The 23,702-nt window shown below is 35.7% G+C and overlaps 1 protein-coding gene across 4 annotated transcripts in view; it reads left to right on the top strand.

The window, feature by feature from the left end:
• Window positions 1-641: 641 nt before the first annotated feature.
• CNTN6 (contactin 6) overlaps window positions 642-23,702 on the top strand; it is a 155,775-nt gene continuing 132,714 nt past the window's right edge. For all 4 annotated transcript variants that reach the window (XM_068557769.1, XM_068557770.1, XM_068557768.1 and 1 more), the window contains exons 1-2: window positions 642-763; window positions 6,261-6,436. In XM_068557769.1, the coding sequence (XP_068413870.1) occupies window positions 6,295-6,436 (142 nt within the window). In that variant the 5' untranslated portion in view covers window positions 642-763; window positions 6,261-6,294. The remainder of the gene's footprint in view (window positions 764-6,260; window positions 6,437-23,702) is intronic.

Raw genomic sequence — 23,702 nt, 5'->3', positions numbered from 1 at the left:
ATAATTTTAAAAAATAAGAGCCAGTTTTCTCATTGGTTTTATTATTGTTTTTTAAAATCTTTATAGACCCTTTTTATTACCCATACCCTCAGCACACAGCTCCTACCAGGACCCTTACCCTGTCGTCACTCAGATAAGCCCAAATTGAGTGAAAGTTTACCAGATTAGTGCCTTGTAATTTTCGAAGGTACCAAGGTGAGGAAAACCAAGGAAAGACTGGGAAATTGTTCTGCATTGAAGGAGACTAAGAGGAGAAAACAATTAAATGAAATCTGTGATTCTCTACTGGATCTTTTTGCTACAAGGATTTTATTAGGGGAAATGGAGAAATGGGATCTGAAGATTAGATGCTAGTATTGAATCAATGTTAATTCACTGATTTTGATCATTTTCTTGTATCCTTTGTAGGAAATATAAACTAATTTATTTGGGATGATGTAGCATAAATTGGCAAAATTACTCTAAACGGCATAGAAAGAAATTTTTTGTACCATTTCTGAAACATTTTCCATATGTCTGCGATTGTTTCAAGATAAAATGTTTTTAAAAATATGTATTGACTTGATGTGTAATTCAGACTTGCATTCAAAACAGGGTCAAGTTTTTTCATGTGGTGTAATTCTTTTCTTTTTCCAGGTGATGGTCATTTGAGCCGTCCTATTTTTACCCAGGAACCACAAGATGTTATTTTTCCATTGGATTTGTCAAAATCTGAAATCATCCTGAATTGTGCTGCTAATGGTTACCCTTCACCCCATTATAGGTAAAGTTCTACTTCTGAGTACCACATTGCTTTTTTTTTTTTTTTCTTTGTCTTCGGGGTAAAACATACACACGATAAAGTGACTTAATTTGAAGTGTACAGCTCAAAGAATTTTTACATAGGTATACAGCTGCATGCCCACCACTCAAATGAAGATACGGACATTTCTGGTACGGCAAACTGTTCCCTCATGCCACTTGCCAAAGATGACTACCCCACCCCCACCCGCAGCAACCACTATTATGACTTATTGATTAGGTCTGCTTAGAACGGTTATTCTTGAGATTGGTGCCATGCAGTGCCATGTTATGGAGAGAATTGACAGAGTTTCCTGAAGAAAGAGAGAAAAAGGAAGTTTCCTGAAGGAAGAGAGAAAAAGGAAGTAAAGAAGAAAGGAAGGAAGGAAGGGAGGAGGGAAGGAATACAGGAAAAAAGAAGAAAAAATAAAGGGAAAGGACAGGAAAAGATTTGTTTCCCCAATTTGAAAGACTGTAAAGCACAAGTTCATTTTGTACTCCCTTCCCCACAATTTGGAGCCACTGCCTCAGTTGCCCCATATACAACGACTGTGAAAATGTTCCCCTAAAAGGAATTAATCCAGATGGAAACTTTATTTTATCAGACTAATTTCTGTGGCTCCACTGATATGTCCCATCACCCAAAAAGCACTGGTTTTAGAAAAACATGTTGAAGACAGCTATGTACCATCTAACGCAGAAAAGGAATTTTCATTCTGGGCAAGTAGAAAAATATATATTTGCTCCTCACATATTACCTCTGAAATAATAAGGAAGAAAGTTCTGTAGTGTTTCAGTTCTTAGAATACTGCAGTAAAGGCAGAATCTGATCCACTTTGTGGGTGGACTTCACAAATTTAAAAATATATGCATGTATATATTATGCTTATATAAATCATAAAGATATTTTGTTGGTAAGAACTGCATATGCAGTGTGAATATAGGAAAAGTAGAATAAATATTAAAATCACTATTGTGGCTTTGGGATTTTAAAAGCATTTTTTTTAAGTCTTAATTTTTAGTAGTTAAGTTAAATCATCACACACAAAAAGCAACAATTTCAGTCCATTTTGGCAAAATAAGCTGGCTTGGTGTGATTTTTATGTTCCATTAAAAATACCAAATTTCTATGTATAATTACTTTGATCTTAAGATTGTCTAGATTAACTAGCTAAATGACTTAAATGCACAAAGTTAAAGACAACTCTCCTTTACATTGTATTTTGTCAAAAGAACTTCAGAATTTGCTTTTTTACAACAAAAGAGCTGAAAAACTGTGTCTCACTACACTTTATTAAAGCTTTCCTATCTTTAGGACACCCAAACCAATAAAGTCCATCTGGTTGATAAAGATTACTTAGTTTATAAATTGGTTCACCCAGTTCATGGTTGGTGGTTTGTTTTCCTTAAATAAAGAGTTGTCCTATTTAACTTAAAATTTGGTTAAATATATAAAAATGTGATTAACACATTTTTCAGGATCACCTTACAGTTTAAGTTGGAATTTTATTTTTGAAAGCTAATTTGATTGATCCTAAAGATTGACAGACTTTGTTAGAGAAAGGAAAAAAAAGTATGAATCCCTATAAAATAAGAAACATTTGCTAAATATAAGTAAGATAAATCATCAGTCAATCATGTACTTATATAAAAATGTCTATTGGCTTATAACAGGCTGAAAGATATAAAACAGTGGTTCTCACAACAATTTGCTAATATTATCTATGAAGAAATACACTGAATGAAGAGATTGCAAATTCCAGTGTTGTGAAATGGCTTCTGTTTCTAACATACTTATAAATTAGGAGGCTAAAGACAGGTAATTTAGATTCTTATTTCCAATCTCCATAACCAGGTTTAGCTCGGCTCTAATATCATGGTATAAAATACTCATAGGCAAGAGGCTTTGAAAAAAGAGTAAGAACAAAACCAAGTTTTTAATGCTTAAATGTCAGACTAAGACCCAATTTTCTTGATAATAAAGCAAAGGGCAGAGGTATTTCAGACAATGCACATTAGCAACAAAATATGAAATTTAGTTTTAATATGATCCTTTCTAACATAAAATTTATTTTTAAAAAACATCGTAACTGTATTCATCTTAGATTGTGTGTGTGTGTATGAAATAGAGGGACAATCTTTATGATTCAGAGTCTAACGTTATTTGAGGTTATTTGGATATAGTGTGAAGCCATACTAAGGAGCCCTTGACTTAGAACCATTCCATATGTGACCTTGGAATAATCATTTCTTTCTCCTGGCATTGGATTCCTTATCCACAAAGTGAGGGTGTGGTTGACTTTAAGGTGTGCTTTATTCCTTTTAGTAAATTCCTTTAGCAAATGAAATCTCATAGGAGAAAATAAGCAATATTTAAAGCAGAACTTTGGAAACAGTTTAAAAGTAACTTGTCTAAAGTCACTTACAGTTGGAGTCAACACTTTCACAGACAGGATTTCAGTAGAAAACAAGAAGATACAGATGTCAGGCAAGTTGTCACAGAAGTTTTCCCATGGGAAGGATCACTCTTTATTCTTTTAAAGACCACGCAACACATGGCAATTAACATCTAACCAGGAAGCTTTGTTAAGGGAAGGAAAATGGGTTATGCAAAAATAGTACTTGGGTAGGATTGCTTATACTTTAAAAAGTTTAGGAAAATCAGATAGTAATGAGCTTAGTTCCAGCTCAGAATATATCTTTTATTTGGGAAAATGAAGTAACACACACATAAATCATTTTTACATTGGATACACTCTCTATCAGATACACTATCTTTCAATGTCATAGAGGATTTCTAACACATGTTCTCTGGACCTGGTCACAAGAGGAGGCTCCTTTCTGTAATTTAATCTACTCCAGTCATAAAGAGGTTCTTAAGCCTGGAGAAGCTCTAGGTCTCTGAGTAAAAATCATGAAACTAGTTACTCTGCCCTTCTATTCTTTTTATTCATTTCCTCACTTGATCTTCTTAACAACCTCATGTGATAAAGCAGGATATTTTTATTGTGCAAATTTTATAATTGATGGATGTGACTTTTGGAGAAGTCATTACTTGCACAAGCATACACAGCAAAGGAATGTCAAAGCTAGGCCTAGGACTCTTTCCACAGGGTCAATGGAGCCAAATTCAGTGCACATTACAATCACCCAGAGAGACTACTAAAAAATTTAGATTTTGGAGTTCTTCAAAGGTCTAGGGATGGGCCCGGAAATAGCGCTCCATGTAATTCTAAAGCAAGGCTCAGTTTTGAAAAACACTCACGTGCACACACACACACACACACACACACACACACACTCGTGCATTATCACAGGCCAGCAAACAAATATAGCCCCCAGCCATTATATTCTTAACTACTCAATAGGGAAGGATGTTCACCAGAAAAAGTTCAAGATTTTAGTTCAAATCCATATGTTTCATGGAATTAATATGATATTAAGGCAGATGCTTAAAATAATCATCTATAGCATATTTCCTAGTTTGCATCATGGGATAATTCTCCTGGGCACGCAATTCTATCCGTAACGTTTGTAAGACAATCACTTGAATTCATTAATACTATTTCTCCATTGATTTAAACATATTAATTAGGACAAAGCCCACACCACGAGTTGAACCCTTAATCTATATGCACAGTTTAATAATCATTGTACCACAGTGATTAGAATGACTATGGGGATACTGTGAAAAATTCATTTGCTGCAGCTAAGCCAACAACTTTGAATTTGTGTTGAAAAACAATTACTGAGCTTAATTAGGAGCATATAATGATGACAGCAGTTATTTCAGTGATTGATTCCAAAATTAAAGAGAGCTGGCAAACTAAGTGCTGTATAGCCTTTGCATTGAAAACGAAAGGGAACACAAAGGTTAAAAGACCATGTAAGACAGTATTACAGTGCTGGCAAGGAGAATATTCGAGGCTTCAGATAGGCCTAAAAAATAATAGTTTTCTCCATTTTCTTCTTCTGAAATTGAGAACGAGAGGCCGAACAAAGTTCTCTAGAAAAAAATTTGGCAGATAGTTCAGGCAAATGAAATATACTATTTTTGACTGTTGTCTTTCAACTTCCTTTATTAAAATGAAGTTGAGGTGCACAAGAACTGGCTAAATAATTTAAAAGTGACAGAGTTTGTTCAAAACCTCTGGATGATTTGATATCTGGTCAATCACTTCTCATCTTTAATAGGGTAGAAGATTAACTAAGTCCGTATTTCTTTTCTACTGTTGTAGATATTTGCCAGACTTCTTCCATGGGATGTTTCAGAATACTCCTAAAAAAGTCAATGACATTTGGAATAATGCTATAAAATGTCATTCCTTTCTTACAGTTAGCTACCTCTACCAAAATAAGGGGAGAAACTGCAAAGCTGGCATAAACCCTAAAAAAATATGATTTGGAAATTGGCTATATTACATAGGAAGAGGCCACTCACTTGTTTTTCTGACTGACTATCTTAATTCAATAGTTTAAAATATCTCTTTTCTTAAATGCTTTATATGACTACACACAGCTTGTGCCCTAGAAATGTACCTGTTTAAGTATATAATATTCTTATTTCAAAATGTCTGAATATTTTGATGGAAGTTAGGGGTTGCAAGGTGGTGGAAGTGAGTCCAGTTAAAGATAATTACTGGCTATTCATTCATCTTAAAATGACCAAATGCAATTTCTAAAACATCTTATGTTTCTTTGAAAATAAATATAACTGTTAGGCCTTTCTGATACTTAATTCATGTACAAAAAGATTGTTGACTAATAGGTAAGCCAAGAAACTTTTTGCAGCCTAAAATAAAAACTTCTCAAACTGCATTTGTTTTTGTTAAGGTATAATTTTAGTTTGGCATTTCTAAATACTATTGAAATATTTCTAAATACTGTAGAAATACTGAAAAATATTCAGTATTTCTAAATACTGTTGAAATTAATTTTCCTAGTAAGAGACTAACAGAGACAATAATGTTCTAAAGTAGTCTGGTTATTTTTGTTTTGTTATCAGCCTCAAATTGGCATTGTAAAATCTTTGCTGGCTTTCTTTGTGCCATTTCTAATATACTTTTCTTGGATTTCTATGTCTAAATCATTTTTGACATTCAATTTTGCAGTATCAGTTGTGCGAGTTCAGGTATGGTATATGTTATTTGAAAAGTTGCTAAAGGAATAGGGCGGCCAGGTTTATTTGACTGAATGTCTACTTTTTATTTCTCATGTCAAGAGTTCTATTGCCTCTTTGTACACATTTGGGTGAATGTTCATAATCTGTAAAGAGTAGAAGATCTTCAAAATAACCTAGCTATTGATATCACAGAGCTCATGAAGACAATTATCTTCGATGAAACTGGTGGGATGTATCCACATATAACCACGTTTTGTTTCATTTTAACAGTCTCAGGAATTACAGGTGCATGTTGTTTAAGACAAGAGTGGTCAGCTCTGTATATTAGAAACATGATTTGATTTTCTTTTCCTTGAAGGTGGAAGCAAAATGGCACAGATATTGATTTTACCATGAGCTATCACTACAGGTTGGATGGAGGCAGTTTGGCAATCAGTAGCCCGCGCACAGATCAAGATATTGGCACGTACCAGTGCCTGGCCACCAACCCTCTGGGGACAATTCTGAGCCAGAAGGCGAAGCTGCAATTTGCATGTGAGTTTGTGGGAAAAATCTATAATCTTTATGTTTGTAAAAATATATTTTTATTATAATCATAGTAGAAAAAAATCCAGCTTTGCCAATCATATGCTCTTTGCGAGCAAATATGAATTTATAGAAGCAAAAAGTTTTAACAGTGTGCATTTTGTGAATTCAGACTCCTGGGGATAGCTGAAATCTGTTTCAAAAAAAGAAGGAAATATCGGTGTTATTGTGTTTTGTGAATTATATTTAGAGACATCTCTGAAAGTTCCAGATATACATATTAAGATAAAGATTATATATATTACTCTTTTTCCTTTTTCTTTTGCATTGGGTATTAGTATGCAGAGCACACGAAGCAAAAGCTGAGGGCAGAGATGTCTTTTGGGGGAGGCAAGTATTCTCCCAGGAAAAGTGATCATGCATCCACACTTTGATGTAGGTGGAAATAAAGTGGTTGCCAAAGGCAGACTTTATATTAACTGTAACAATGTCCAGCTGCATCACAAAAATGTCATCCAAATAATTACCTTGGTGGCATTTGGGGACATTAGCAGATGAACAATAGACATACTGCTCCTTATATAGTTTTTATGTAGTGTTTCCAGGGGCTGAAATGTTTCATATTGGATCCAGGGAAAGCCTTGTTTGAAAGTAATTACATCTGTTGATATGGATGAAGTAGAAGCCTTTAATGTCTCCTTTTGTACCCCCTCCCTGACCCAATCCCTACCCATGTCCACCTCAGAGGATGTATCAGGGGCCAAAGCGTGAGAAGCTACTCTTTGCAGCCCTCATGAAAAGGTCTATGCTTCTGTTACTTTGAAAAAGTAATTATTTTGAAATTTAAAAAATAAAATATATGTCCAAAGCCCACCTTGTAGAACTGCTTTAGTCATCACTAGATATATAAATTAACAATTGGGTCTGTTTCCCATTGCAGGTCTTGTGTTCCAAATATGCCTTGTTCTACACATAGTTCCCCTATGTTGACCATTCTGGGGATGGCATTGTTTCTGAATATGTATATAAACATATTCAGAAATAAATACACACATACACACACATATGTATATATGTATATATATGCATGCGGTCATAAATATACACACATTATACATATGTACATATATGTATGTGGTCCTATATATACACATGTATACATACACACAAGCGTTACTAAGTGTATCTGAATGTATTTATATCTGCAGAAATCAAAGGATAATGCAAAAGTTTATAGAGCTAAATGGAATCTGAACAAAGGCTGATGGCTGCTTGAACCTTACGGTAAAGATAAACACAATACTTGATTTCTGCACTTCAGCTAAGACCAGCACTTGGAAAAATAATAGCAAGCAAAATACTAATAAGAAACTTATTTTACAGAAGTAAACAATTGCTCCATAGACTTTCAATGATCCTGCCAAAATAATTATATCTCCTACTTGGATAGGAGATAACCCTAGAAGATACACATGATTTGGATCAGATTGCATAAGAATAAATTTGACTTTCTGGCAACGGAAAACACATACAGCACATTTATGTGCTATACCCTGGAGTTTCTCTAAAGCTATGGATTCTTTCCATTCTTGAAAATAACTGAATACCTATGATGAAAATCAATGCACTATGCTTTACATGGCCATCTATTTCCTCCTCTTTGTTCCTCTTCTTAAACAAAAAATATATATTTTTAATCCCCTACATTATTTTTTCTCACGTTTTTTCTGCTTTTAAAAATATGTGTAACCAGAAGTTTTTCAAAGTTAAATCATATTTTCTCTTTGCTAAAAAAAGAGGAAAGGTTTAAATTAAGAAGAAATTGTATGCTTTCATTTGGATGAACGGGAAAATCAATTCTTCTGTCCTTGCTGACTTCCTTGTCTCTTCACAAAATTTTCCTTTTTTTGAGTTGAAGGTGCATGACTGTTGATCCCTAAAATCGTTTCTATTACTATTCATGCAGAAAGAAGAATGGCCTACATGCATTAGCTGATCTTTCTCCTGCAGACTTAAAGGATCTTATGTTCCAAGTCTTAAACTTGAAAACAAGAACAAAAACAAAAAAAGAACCACATCATTCTGCCTTTTGTGTCCAGTATCTATAGTGGTCCCATGCCTGAAACATTTCCTACTAGGTCCATGGAGAGATTTGGTTGAGTGTAATTATCTCTTGAATCAACCCTAAACATAACCAACACATTTTAATCACCTATAAAGTATCTCCCTTCATTTCCTGTATTTCATAAGTACTCTTGCCACCTTACTTAAGTCAGTTGTTCATTCCAAGTAGTAAATAACTTCTTTTCAAAAGGTGAAAATACCAGGTCTAGCTTTGTCACTGCTATTATGCAAGTCTGAGTGGTTTACTTTTTGTACAAATGAGCACAAAGATCTTAAAGATGAATCAAAAAGTGTTGATGGGGACTTCCCTGGTGGCACAGTGGTTAAGAATCCACCTGCCAATGCAGGGAACGTGGGTTCGAGCCCTGGTCCGGGAAAATCCCACATGCCATGGAGCAACTAAGCCCACGAGTCACAACTACTGAGCCCACGTGCCACAACTACTGAAGCCCACACGCCTAGAGCCCGTGCTCTGCAACAAGAGAAGCCACTGCAATAAGAAGCCCATGCACCACAATGAAGAGTAGCCCTGGCTCACTGCAACTAGAGAAAGCCCACACGCAGTAAGGAAGACCCAATGCAGCCAAAAATAAATAAATTAATTAAAACATCCTTTAAAAAAGAACAAAAAACAAAAAACAAAAAAACACCATAAGTCAAGACATAGACCATGGAAAAAAGCAGAAAGCTTTCTATTAAAAAAAAAAAAAAAAAAAAAAAAGGTTGATGACTTACAGCCCAGAAGACTCCACTTACAAATTCTTTCTTCCAATCTCATTTAAGAGATACAGGATATTAATTTTGCAAAATAGGTTTTCTGAAATTTCATTCAAAGAAATTACATCTGTATCCACATGCAAATCTATGCATAATCTCATTAATAAGGTTACTCTTCCAAAAAGAGAGGAAGGGAAAGAGAAAGGCAGAGAAATAGAGAGACAGAGAGAAGAGAGTCAGAAAGAAAAAGAGAGAACATAATAGAAGAGAAATATCCAATTGGGAATTTGTTTCGCTATGAAAACATCCTGAACATCACTAATCAGTACAGAAATACAAATCAGAGCCAGAAAATGCTGCTTCACACTCATTAGGATGGCTATTATTTTAAATACACACACACACACACGCACGCACACGCACACACACACGCAGAAAATAACAAGAGTTGGCAAGGATGTGAAAACATTGGAATCCTTGTGCATTACTGGTGCGAATGTAAAATGGTACATCTACTGTGGAAGACAGCATAGCAGTTCCTTAAAAACTTGAACATAGAATTACCACGACACAGCAATTCCACCTCTAGGTAAATGCCTCAAAGGATGGAAGGGACCCAGGCAGATGTTTGTATACCCATGTTAATAGTGGCATTATATATAACAGGTAAAAGGTAGAAAGGACCCAAATGCCCATCAACAGATAAATGCATTAACAAAATGTGGTATAAACATACAACAGAATATTATTCAACTTTAAAAAGGAAATTTTAAAATTCTATTACATACTACACCATGTATGAACCTTGAAAACATTTTTCTAAGTGAAATAAGACACACACAAAAGGATACTTATTGTAGGATTCCATTTATATGAGGTAAGTAGACTAGGCAAATTCCTAGACGGAAAGTAGAATGGTGGCTTCCATGGACTAGGTGAAGGAAAATGGGGAGTTATTGTTTAATGAGTACAGAGATTTAGTTTGGATTGATTAAAAAATTCTGGAGATGGATGGGGATTATACAACAATGCGAATGTACTTAATACTAAAGAACTGTACGCTTAAAATGGTTTAAATGGTAAAGTTTATGTTATACGTATTTTACCACAAGTCTTTAAAAAATGATATCATCAGAATTCAGTGGAATAAAAGTAATCATTTCAGTTGGCTTCTTTTCCTCCCATAATTATCAAAAAAAAAAAAAAAAAAGAGTAAGTTTTCCTTATTAAGTATCTGTTCCGTTTCTTTGCACAGAAAAAGTAGAATCCAAATGCAAGTCTCCAACCAAATGGAAAGTTTCTAAAGTGCAAGAGCCGCACCTTCAACTTAATTTGAGTTCTTACCACCACCTTCATAAATTTTCAACATTGTCTAGTTTGCTAGAAAGGCTTTTGTACCTTTCTGAACATCGCAACAATGGTGGCCAAATGCTAATATTTTCAATACAAAGAGATCTGCGTTCAAATTCTCTCTCTGTAAAACAACCATTAGTATGATATTAGGTCACCTCTTAACAATATTAAGCCTCTTTTATGAAATGTATACAATGAGAATTACAGCAGCATCCATAGGACAGTGAAATGGATTAACTGAGGTAATGAATGTGAAACCCCTGGTCCCTTATAGGCACTCAGGAAACGGTAACTCTAATTCTTCTTTTTATATTTTCATTTCCTCTCTCAAGTTGGCCAAACATCTACATATTTCAAACTGCTACAGTTACTCATAAAAAAATCTAGTTTACATTTTAAAACTTTCTCCAGACCAGCTGTTCCCTAGTTTTCAAGACTTTTAGGTATTTGACATATATTACCTTTCTTGAACTGTGGAACAACCATAAGAGGAAGATGCTATTGTTGTCCCCATTTTACAGATTAGAAGCCTGAGGCTCACTGAGATTGGGACTTTTTAAAAAGTATACTGTTAGAGAACCAGTTGTAACTTGAGTATAAAGGTTCAGATTCTAAAACTCATGGCTTCTGTATTAAGGTATTCGGTCCTTTTCAAACACTGCCCACACAAATTATGTGGACCTTCTTTCTTTATTTCATTTGCTATTGGTATAATCCTTGCTGAAATAATAAGCCATATCTGTAGGACAGTAACCTTCACAATAAGCCTGGTGGTAGATGCTGTTGGTGCCAGGTCCAGATCCCTTTTAACGGGCAGTGGGCCCAGCTGTTAATGCCCACAGCTGCCCCTGTTCTTCAATGCATGCCCTAGAGCTCCCCATGGGGTCAGGATGGAGCTAGACAACAGCTGAGACACCTTCTTGCTTAGCCCCTTCCCTTGATCTATCCAGTTTCCATCCCTCCATTTCTCCTGGGAGTGCTTCCTCAATAAATCAACACCCTGAATCTCTGCATCAGACTCTGCTTCTAAGGAACCCAAAGTAAGACAGACACTAAACATTTAATATAAGATATTTGATCTTCTTATTGACAGAGAAATTGCGTCCAGAAGCCCTAATATGAATTTCCATAGGTAAGAACAAAGCTATACATCAAAATAAAATTGTGTCAACAACTCTGCTTCCTACCAGTTGGCAGTCAATTGTATAGTGCCACTTTGACCTTCAGAACAAATGAACTATGACCAGCCTTTCAGTACCTAACTTGTCCACGGGAGAGACTCTGTAGATAAATACATCTAGATAATTGATGACTGCTGTTTGCAACTTCTGTCCTGATGTTCAGAAATTCAAAAGCACCCTTGGAGTTTATATTAGACTCAGCCTGTTAGAGTCTGCCTCACCTTGAATCATCCCACCATGAAACCATCCTGAAATGCAGCCCAAATATAAAAAAACTCTGTTATGAAAAATCCTCCTAAATCAAATTTGTCTTTAACCAGCTATGTTACTCAGACAAGTCAGTCATCTCTGTGGACTTATCAAAAGTATGTTTTGAACTATTTAATTGCAAAAGTCTCCTTCAGTTCTTCCACATAAGATTCTGTCATTCCAAATTCTCAGATAGATTCTAATTTAAGCTCTTCTCTTCTTCCTCTACCCAACCTCAACCCTAAATCAAATTCAGCAAGTGTCTAGTCATCAAAAGCTCCTGTTATCACCCTGGTATTCTTGAATGATAACACCAGTTTGACTTTTTACAAGCTACACTCGTAGCTGCTTTGAATTTCTTTTATTTCTCAAGGACTTTGGTGGTAAAGGTTGAATGTAGACTTTTTCCTTTCATATCTATGTTAATGAATTACTCTGTACTTGTGTGAGAGAACATTGCATCTGTCATTGCTGTTTAAAATGTCATCCTTGAGTAAAAAAGATAGGCATTTTGAAAGAAATCCATGATTTCACTGAGCTGTATTTTTTTTAGACACTCATAATATATAACTCTACCAATGAACAGATCAACATTGGGATAAAAGTTACTTATGAATAGGGCTTTTTTGGTCCTGCACTATTTAAAATTTAATCACAGATACCATTTCACATAAGTTTGTTCCATTATTGCTGGAGCCTCCTAGCCTAGCTAGACTGAAGCTAGACTAGTTGAATAAATGAATGGTCATTTATTTATTCATCCACCAAGCAACCAGAAAACACCTTATTTATATGCATCAAGCACTGTGCTAGGGACTAAAGATTAAATGATAGATAAGAAATAGCTGTTCCCTGTCTTCACAGAGCAGGCAGGTGAAATCTTGTGTGCAAGAAAAAAAGGAAAGAAATTGCTAGCATTTGCATAGTATGTATTATATAGCAGGCACCGTTCCGAGCTTTTTATGTAAATTAACATCAATGAGCCTTACAACAACCCTATGAAGTTACTATAATCCCATTTTCAGATGAGCAGATTGAGGCCACAGAAGAATTAACTAACTTGCCCAAAATCACACACATAATAAGTAGCAGAGTCAGTATTCAAACCCAGCCAGTCAGAACCTGGAGTCCAAGTTCTTACTGCCCACTGTACCTCCTCAAAAAAAGCATCAGGTGACGTGAGATGTAACCTATAAGGGAGACCAGAGAAGGAAGTAGTAAAGTTTGTCTGGATTGGACAAAGGGCAAAGGAAGCCTTCCAAAGGCAATTGGGCTTGAACTGAGCCTTGGAATATTAGTTTGTGTTCCAAACACAGAAAGTAGGTGGAGGAGAACATTCAGGTTGACAGGAGAGTGAGAGGAAATGCAAATGCAAACAAGTCTCAAGCATTAGAGAAAATGCGAGGGCAATGGCAAAAACCAGGCCAGGGTACCTGGAATGTGAAAGGCCATGATTTAGAAATAACCGGTTTTCTAGGACAAGGCTGAAACATAATTTGGAGCCAGGTATATCCAAATTTTGGAGACCTTTTATTTCCAAGCTTAATCTACAAATAATGGAATGATTGGGTGATATTAGGAGATGCCAGAGAAACCTGCAGAACTCCCTCATATCATGAAGCTTTTAGGCAGAGGTACCAGGCATGAACTGCCTAAGTTTGAAAAATATTCCCCACTCAGTGTAACATTGTGCACAGGTGTGAATTTACGTGTAAAATGGAGGTGTCAGTAGTACCCACTTTATGTAGGTTTACTGTAAGGCCCAAATACTTATGATTACATGTAGAGCAGTGGGTAAGGGCACCTGATATATTGCTGTGAGTTGTTGATGGAGAGCTTGGCAGAGGTCTGCCCATGCAACTATTAATAGCCCAAGTTTGGGACTTCAGTACTTATACTATGAACAATGGAAATACTTTGATGTTAAGAATTTTGAAGTTATTTATAGAACGTTGTTTGAAAACGCCACATACTTTTCCCCTTAAAAATATCAGTCTGATAAATTAATGATATTACTAATGTTATTAAAACCACGGTACACATATTTAGGGATGTTCCAAACCTCATTTCTAACACTTGTAGGATGGGGTTAAAGGATTCTTGCTCCGTGTCACAGGGTTGATTTTAGGTGGCTCAAGGTTAAAATGCAATAATATTTCTTTTTAAAGGCTATAAACATGCAGGCGTTTACAATCACCATAATTTTTTTTCCAGAGAAATGCCAAGGGTTTTATAACTGCAATGCTGTTCATCTTTATTCTATACCTGTAAGCTCTCCTAAACCATGTTTTACAGATGAAAAAATTAAAGAAATTCAAAGTGGGGCAACTATGTTACTTGCCCAAGGTCACCAACCTACCACAGACCTAGAATTTCTCACATCTCCATCTGAAAATAATTTTTAAATATACATTTATTTGTAGATAGAGGAAGTAAAACAGAATCCACATGAATCCAAAAACCATAGTCAGAGAACAACAGAAAAGGTCTCCAGGTAAAAGTAATGATATAAAGGACTTTGGCTCTTTCGAGAAGGATTTCTAAGATATCTGTGTATTTGTAGGTGACGTGTGTTTTTATTTCTGTCTCTTGCCCAGGGTCTGTACAAGCATGAAAAACAACAACAAAAACCCTCTCACATTTAGAAATAAATTTAAAAATCTTCATTGGGTACTGATGAATTCAGAATGCCTTTAATAATTTTTCATATATAAGAAATATAAAAACAGTTATACATGATCCTGATGATATAGTGACAAAGTGCATTTATATCTGAAAAGCAAATTAAAACCCAAGAGAAGGGGTTTTAAAAATAACACTTAAAAACGCATTTGGAAATTGTGAAGGCTCTGATAATTGTGAAGTGTGTGTTAAGTGGGTAATGCGTATCTATTTATAAATGTAAATGCTAGATGGTTTTTAACCTTTTTTTTTTTTTTTGTACATCAGAAAAGTACCTAAACAAAGTGGGTAAAGAAATATTTTTAATATTTAATTTATTTAATTTAATTAATTTAATTTAATTTAATTTAATTTAATTTAATTTAATTTAATATTTTTAATATTTAATTTATTAAATACAAGAAATCTGATAAATTAGTATTGATTTTTAATGATCATTTTGGAAACAGCACTAAACAATGTAGCAATGGATTTAATACTCTGAATTTATCTTAATGTAATAACCATCAGTGGGTATCATAAAAAGGAGAAGAGTTTGTCTTCGCTTTTAAAAATAATTTAAGCCTTAAACAAATGGACTCAGAGCAGCTGCATGGTGGAATTACAGCAAGCCACTATTATTTTTATTTTTTTCAATCAACAGGAGAGTGGATTATCCAATGTTTCAGCCTCATTTTCTCTTCATCATCACTGCTGGACATCTATTTATGTATCTTATCAGAAATGATACTTTTTAAAAATGCAGGCCTTCTCTTACCCCTCACCTCTACTCATATTCAGCAGGACCTAGTCTTTTTGGTCCATTTGAATAAAATTGCAACATTCGAGCTGCACAGGCAAAGAGTTGGGGTGGGAGAAGACAATGTTAGAAAGTAAGGTATTCATCTGATCAAAACTGAGATTTTCTGATTTGTAAAACTGAGAAAGAAACCCAAAGCTGAAGTGCTTATTTATTACTCTTATGCTATCTGACAAATGATTTTGAGGAAGTTTTGAACATAGCCTGTAGAGATTTTGCTTTTGAGATTTATAAATTTGGTCAGGAATCACAGCAAAATTTTTATTTGTACTAAAGAATCAGATGAACTATTTTCTGGGGTTTATTATTAATGTGTTACCAAAATGGCAGACTAGAATTAAATGTTTAAAAAGTAAATTCAAATGATAAAGAGGATTTGGTGGCAACCTCTGGAAATGTTCATCATGTTTTAACATATTAATTTATATACAATCTTTTCCAAGAAGCAAAACACATACAAGAAAATTACAAAACGTACATAGATCAGTGAAGTAGTACTAAACCAGATTCAGAAACAGAAAACTGGGAACACTCCAGAAGGCCCTCCCCTGGTCTACCCTTCTTGTTACTACTCTCTCTCTCTCTTCTCCACTATCTTGACTTGTAAATATATAATTAAATATTGTCTTTTTGAATTTTATATGAATAAAACCATACAATATATATTCGAGTCTGGCTTTGTAGCCGACAGTATTTGTGAGATTCATCCATGTTGTTGTGGGTAGCTGTAGATCATTAATTTCCATTGATATATAATATTTTATTGTACGAATATACTACAATTTATGAATGACTTCTGCTCTTAATGGAAATGTGCATTGTTTCTAGAGGCAAAGATGAATAATTCTTTATGAATAATCATGTATCTATCTTCGGTACATTTGTGTATACATTTCTCTGTTGTATATACCATAGTGTAGAATTAATTATAGGGCATTTGGGTATGCATCTTTACAACTTTAAAAGATAATGCCAACTATTGTCTACAGTGGTTTTATTAATTTATCCTCTTACCAGTAATGTTTTTTTGACAACACTTGGTATTGTCACTCTTTTTTAAATTTTAGCTTTTGGGGAGGATATGTAAGGGTATCTCATTTGGGTTTAATTTACATTTCCTAATAACTAATGAACTTGAGCACCTTTTACATGTGTATTGGCTACATGCAAAGCCTCCCCCCCTTTAAAAAAAATTTAAATCATTTTTCTATTGAGCTGTCTTTCTTTTTCTTAGTGACTGATTCTAGATATGAGCACAGTGTTGGTTTTATGTAGGGAAATAGCTTTTCCTACCTTGTGGCTTGCCTTTTTATACTCTCTTAATCATGTCTCTGATAAACAGAAATTTTCAAATTAATATAGTCCAATTTATCCGTTGTTTCCTACATGTAATGATGCTTTTTGTAAAAAGTTTTAGAAACATTTTCCTGCCCTGATTAAATGAAGATACTGTCCTATATTATCTTCTACAGTTTATTGTCTTGTCTTTCATATTTAAAATTGCAATGCACCTGGAAGTTATTTATTTATTTATTGGCATGGTGTAAGGTAGGTTCTATATATATATATATATATATATATATATATATATATATATATATATATATATATATCTTCATAGGGATCCAATCGAGCCAACCAAGATATTAAAAATGCAGCCCTTGCCTCGCAGTTCTATAGTGCCATCTCTGAAGGTAATCAAGCATGCATACCCGCTGCTTGGGACTGCATTTAGGCTCTCTCTTCTCTCTTCCATTGTTATATTTGTCTATCTTTGTGCAAATGCCACACTCAATTACAACAGTCTTATAATTAGTCTTGATATCTGGGCGTTATTAAAATAGATGATATGGATTAAAATGAGGTTCAATTTGTAAACTAAACTCAAGGGGAAAAATATCTCAAATAACATATAAAGGGAATAAAAATTCATATCATAAAGTCATATCCAATTACTAAACTCGAGCTTTTCAGTGGCCAAGGCAAAAAAGGGTTCATATCTTTCAGGGGATAAAAACATGCCAATTGTTCCTATAAGCGTAATCACTCTGACTCTAGAACCTGAGAGAAGCTTCTCTTGTGAATCCTCAAGAGCAAAGTGGGTGATTCAGTGGATCACATTCCCCTCACAAACCTGCTCAAATGCTTACAACATTGGATTTCTTACGGTGGCTTCTTATATCATATCTTAAAAATAATAGCTCACATTCATTAGATACTCCTTAAGCCTCTTCCATAGTGTTAGTTAAGAGGCTTCCTAAACTATGTGCCTAGTTTACTATCACTGTAGCCAATGTCACTATCTCTATTTGCAAATCTCACCAATCTCTGGCTATAGCTGTAACACCACCACAATAGGTCCTCTGCACAGGCAATAGAAATGACTTGCTAAATTTTTCAAACTTCAGGTGAAACCAATGCTTGCTTTATTCACATATTATGTGGCTTTTCTTGGTGGAAGGCTCACAAAGCATAACTCAGTCCAGAGGTCCTGCCTACCTATTTCAGAAAACTAGGTTAGAATATTTTTCCTGGGCATTTCTTGGTGTGCTTCCATGAGCCTGTGCCTTTTCCTATACTTGCGAGATTGATGGTTTGGGAAGAAAGTTGTTCTGCTTCCTGAACTGGTGGTGTTACATTTATGTTACCCCCTTCTCCATTCTTGTAGGAGCCAGGGAATGATGGGAATTTATAAAAATAAGGCACATAAGCATTTCAAGTTTTATGATACTGAGTACATCCTCTATGATGGATGCTTACATATATGTTCCTAAAAGGAAGTCACAGCCTTCTCAACAGTTCTTTCTAGCTAAAGAGGATAATTTAGTTTAATCCTTCAAACTACCATGTAACACAGAAGCTACCATTATAAACCCAGTTTTATAGACGAGGAAAATTAACTTCAGAGAAGTGGAGTAACATGCCTAGGGTCATTAGAAAATAGTGTAGGTGAGATGTAATGCCAGAGATTCTTGATGTTATAACCCACTTCCCTAATCATTCAACTAGTGCTTGTCAAATGTTAATTTAATATGCATACAAATCACTTGGGGACCTTATTAAATGTAAGTTCCGTTTCAAGAGGCCAAAGGGGGGTGCCAATAGTTTAAGTTTCTAGCAAGCTTCCAGGTGACACATACGTTGCTGGCCTCAATACCATATTGAGTAGGAAATACAGTCTCAAAATAAGACTTATGTTAGTGCCTAAAGACAATCTAATAGCAGCATGTAGAGGTTAACCCAAGGTGATATAAAAAGGCAGCTATGATATGGTCTACATAAATCCAGGGGAAAAGCAAATGTTAATCTATATTTCCAAACTCTAAGATGGCCATTAACATATTTATTTCCACATTCAAATAATGCATATTTATTGAGCACCTACTACGTGACAAACACAGGTGGAGGCAGTGAGCAAAGTAAACTCTATTTTCGGTGTTTGTGCACCTGCTCAAATATAACTATAGACTTACTTAAAAAAAAAATATCAATGCCTTTGGAATATAGAACAAGAAAAGTGTGTTTGAGCATCAACCAAAACAATAGGTTTTCAAACTATAGTCCCCTGTCAGAAATTTCTACTTATGACATCAGAAAATGCAAATGAGAAAGTCTAGATCTACAGGCATGACTTAAGGAGTCAACTGCAGGGTGTTTCCCCACCTATCTGAGAATACTTAAGTTGACAGATCTACTTTCACATGCATATTAATGAGTTGGTTTGCATAAATTAATTCTATTTTATGAATGGGGATTATATAACTTTCATTTAATTCTTCCAGAAATCCCATGCATAAGAGCTACTAGAGTTTATCTTACTAGGGTTCTATCCCTTGAGCACAAAGGATTTATTTTAATTATTTCATCAGTTTTAAGCAAAAGTAATCAAATGTAAACAACTGTGCTAGGGGGCTGTTCCCCCCCACAGTTGCCTCTCAGCTTTCTGTTTTTGTCTTTGTACTGTTCTCAGGATTCATTTAGAAAGTAATCCTAGTGTTTTCATTTAAAAAGGAACAAAATCTGGCTGAGTCAAACATCGAAGTTTATGACATTTCTTTTTGGCACGTCTAGCAGGTTTAGGGCCTTGACTATGGTTATTAACATAAATATTAATATTAATAAAAGTTAATACGTATCCAGTAAGCCAAGCCCTGGGAAAAGCAGTTCCCGGGCTTGCTTAAATTCCCCCAGCAAGTGTGCGGCAGAGCCAGGATTTTAAACCTGGCTCTGACTGACAGCAGAAGTCAGGCTTTCAACACAAGCATCCCCAGTGTCAGGTGTCCTAAAGAAGCATCTTACTGCCTGTGGTCCCAGTTATCTCATCTCTGCCCTCCACCTCTCTTTCTGTGGTTAACAGAAGGAAGCGTCAGTCTGTGATGCTCCGAATAAGTGTCCCTTCCCCTCAACTCCACGCTGTCCCAGCAGAAGTGGAGAGGGTGTTTCGACAAGACTCTCCACCACGCATCCCCAAGCACGTATCCTTGCCCCCGTATTTGCCTTGACATTACCAACTCTGATATGCTGGGCCTCCACTGCGCTGTACATAGGGCACTGTAATAAGCCTAGAGTTCCAAGGTCACCCCTTACTGCCCAAACCCTCATCTACACGTAACTCTGCTTGTTCCCATTTCTGACCCCATTTGCCAACCCTCCCCTAGCTGCTAAAGTTCTTCCCTGGACTTCGTGAAACCAAGTCAGTCATCAGCCGAATCCTTATACCCTTAACCTTTGCTGACTTCCTCCTCACTGGGTTGCATCAACTGAAATTTGGCTTTCATCTGAGGATGCTGCTTCTCTTGTATTCCCCCAAACTTGTGACTATTTTCTCCCAGGTCCTCTTTTTCTTAATATTTTTATTTTATATTGGAGTATACTTGATTAACAATGTTGTATTAGTTTCGCATGTACAGCAAAGTGATTCAGTGATACATATACTTGTAACTGTTCTTTTTCAAATTCTTTTCCCATTTAGGTTATTACAGAGTATTGAGCAGAGTTCCATGTGCTATATAGTAGGTCCTTGTTGGTGATCTATTTTAAATATAGCAGTGTGTCCCATGTCCTCTTACTACCCAGTCTGTGAGTGAGGATAGAGTCCCCCTTTTTCCTCAGTGCCACTTCTAGATGACCTTCCTCTCATATTTAATGCCCCAGTCACTAGAATCATGGCCATTAGACTATGCTACCCATGTTGTCTTCATGTTCTCACTCCAGATCATCCCATCATTCCTTGGAGACTTTACCTCCTAGCTTATTGTTCATTTCACCAAAACACTCTTGTCATATTCTTGGCCATTTCATCTTTCACTACAGTCAGCATTCAGTATTCAATAACCTGATTTCTCAGTTCCTTGATTTTTTATCTTCCATTGACCTTGTTCATCTCTCTACCTTAGCCAAACGCCACCCTGTCAAGCTGACTCCGAAACCTTGTCACTATCTAAAATGCCAAGCTTCACCCATGTCTAATTTTCAACCTTCCCAACTCTGGAACACCACTTCTTAACTCTCTAGCTCACTGCCCCTATTATAGTCCATGGACTCCAACCACACTTCGACTCATTGGATCCTATATTAATCCTAACAACTACCCGCTGTCCCTCTCCCACCCCGTGTCGTCATTCTCTTTTTAACCAGACTATATTCCCTGATTTACCGTTGAAACCATTTTTTTCCAGTTACCCCTGACTCAACTGTTCATTTCTTCCTTCATTTTATTCATCTGGTGAAAACCTAACCACGGTGAAATCCAAAACAGAATTTTCACCCAGAGAAAAGTCCAACCATGACAACTGGTCTCATTTTTAATTCATAAACACTGACATCAAGTGGGACCTTACTGTCACTTAACATTAAGATAGGGAAGGGAAGTAATCATGAAATTCAAAGATGTTACTGTGTTGGGTTTCTCTTCCCCCACAAAGTCTTCAAAGTCTTGGCCTTTTTTTTTTTTTTTAATCTCACAACCTATTCCCACTTTTTAGGCATCACCCAGCTTGCCTTTCTCTTTAAATATATGTCATCACCCTCTTTCTGTATTGAAATTCACTTTTCCTGAGTCTGACTGTGTGCTGTCCTCCAAGGATAAGCATACAGGTGTGTGATTTTCTTTTTGTGTGCCTTTTCCCTCATTAGTAGTAATCAATAATAGAATGGTCCAACTACTTTCTTTCTCTAAAGTGTCTGGATTTCAGAATTCTCAAAGTTTGATAGTAATGATCTTTCTTTTAAAATTCAAGTTTTCTGACTAAGATGCTCATTTTACTTCTGGGGAATAAGATTTTGGAAATGCCAAACTACATGTAAAACTGCATGCAAAGAGGGCTCCTTCTTGTCAAGATGACTTGAGGAGACTCACAGAGACTGGTAACATGCATCTCTGAGAACCTCCAAGTTGGACCATTCTAAATCCTGTTGGTGTTTGGCTCAGTCCAGGGCGTAAATAATCTTCTCAGGGCATATCCTTAACAAAGATTCCCTGTTGGAAGAAGGTATTGCTTGGATAAATCTGGTTAAGTCAGATGCTTAATTTCTGCATTTTCTCCACTGGACTGCTAAATTTTATTTAGAGACAGGTATAGAAATGGATACAATGTGGATGGTCTAATCTAATTAATCTATTTCAAGCATTCTCTTTTGTCAGCTGACAAAACCCCTTCAGCATCAGCTCTCACACCACCTCACCTAACCCCGCCCAGCATCGTGATGCCATACCCTTTACTCTTATATTTTTGAAAGCAAGAAAAGGAATGTTTGTATTTTTATTTATTCTCTTAACTCAGTAGTGTTGGTCTGCACAAAATTGAGATCTTAATAAATACTGAAGTAGGTTTTCACTCTTTTTCTTTCTATAAATAGAATTATTGATGTTTATATTCTCCTCAGAATTATTATATTTTGAAGTATGGCTTTGTGTTTTTATTCCTTTTGTTTTAAATCTTGGTATAAATGATATCAGAGTGCAATTCCTTTTGAAACTTTTTTTCCCCCTCTACACTAAGTTTTACAAGTTAGTCATATTTCTACATGCTGGTTTCCTTCTTTCCTTTTAACTGTTGTATAGTATCTCATCACATGAATAAAATAAAGTTTATTCTATTTCTATGCAAGGATGGAAATAAAAATTTAATCTTATTTTTCAGGAACAATATATTACAAAGATATTTTCATATATTTATGAATTCATTTAACTTGTTTTTATTGAGCTACTATCATGTGTCAGACACTCTATGATATTTTGAAGGTACAGTGCTTGACAAAACAAACACGTCCTTGGCCATCATGAGTCTGTGTATGTAGTGGGAAAGGGATCATCTAAATATATACATAGCATAAAAACCTTAATAAATAGTTGAAGAAACTCTGAGAGACTAAAATGTAGGGGTTATTTATTGGGGGGTGCAGGAAAGTAGGACTCAAGATGGATGAAATCTCTGATGGATGAAAACTAGAGTTTATCCAATATCAGTGATACATTGTGGTTTTTTTTTTTTTTTTTTTTTTTTTAAACATCTTTATTGAAGTATAATTGCCTTACAATGGTGTGTTAAATTCTGCTTTATAACAAAGTGAATCAGTTATACATATACAATATGTTCCCATTTCTCTTCCCTCTTGCATCTCCCTCCCTCCCACCCTCCCCATCCCACCCCTCTAGGTGGTCACAAAGCACCGAGCTGATCTCCCTGTGCTATGCGGCTGCTTCCCACTAGTTATCTATTTTACATTTGGTAGTGTATATATGTCCATGACACTCTCTTACCCTGTCACATCTCACCCCACCCCCTCCCCATATCCTCAAGTCCATTCTCTAGTAGGTCTGTGAAAACCCCTGTGGTATATAGCAGTAAACCTTTATTTTTGGTCACAAGTCTTTGGGTTACTAGGTGGTTTTTCTGGTCTCATCTGTGCTCACTTATATATTGGGGATGAAATAAGCAGCTCTACTGATTCTGCTGGGTCCTTTCAGTCCAGGCTGGGGCAACTGGACTGACTCAGTTCTTCTGCATAGAGTCTCTTATGCTCCAGCAGGTTAGTCTCAGCTTTTATCATAGTGGATGGGTGGGGTTCCAAGAGAAAGAGAGTGAGCAAAAGATTACAAAGCTATGTTGAAGCAGAGGCTCAGAATTGGCAGCCTGTCACTTCTGCTGCATTTTGGTTGTAAGGCCAG

This window comes from Eschrichtius robustus, chromosome 12, assembly GCF_028021215.1.
Source record: "Eschrichtius robustus isolate mEscRob2 chromosome 12, mEscRob2.pri, whole genome shotgun sequence".
NCBI lineage: Eukaryota > Metazoa > Chordata > Mammalia > Artiodactyla > Eschrichtiidae > Eschrichtius > Eschrichtius robustus.
Note: the sequence above shows the minus strand (reverse complement) of the source record. Positions and strands in the feature narration are given on the sequence as shown.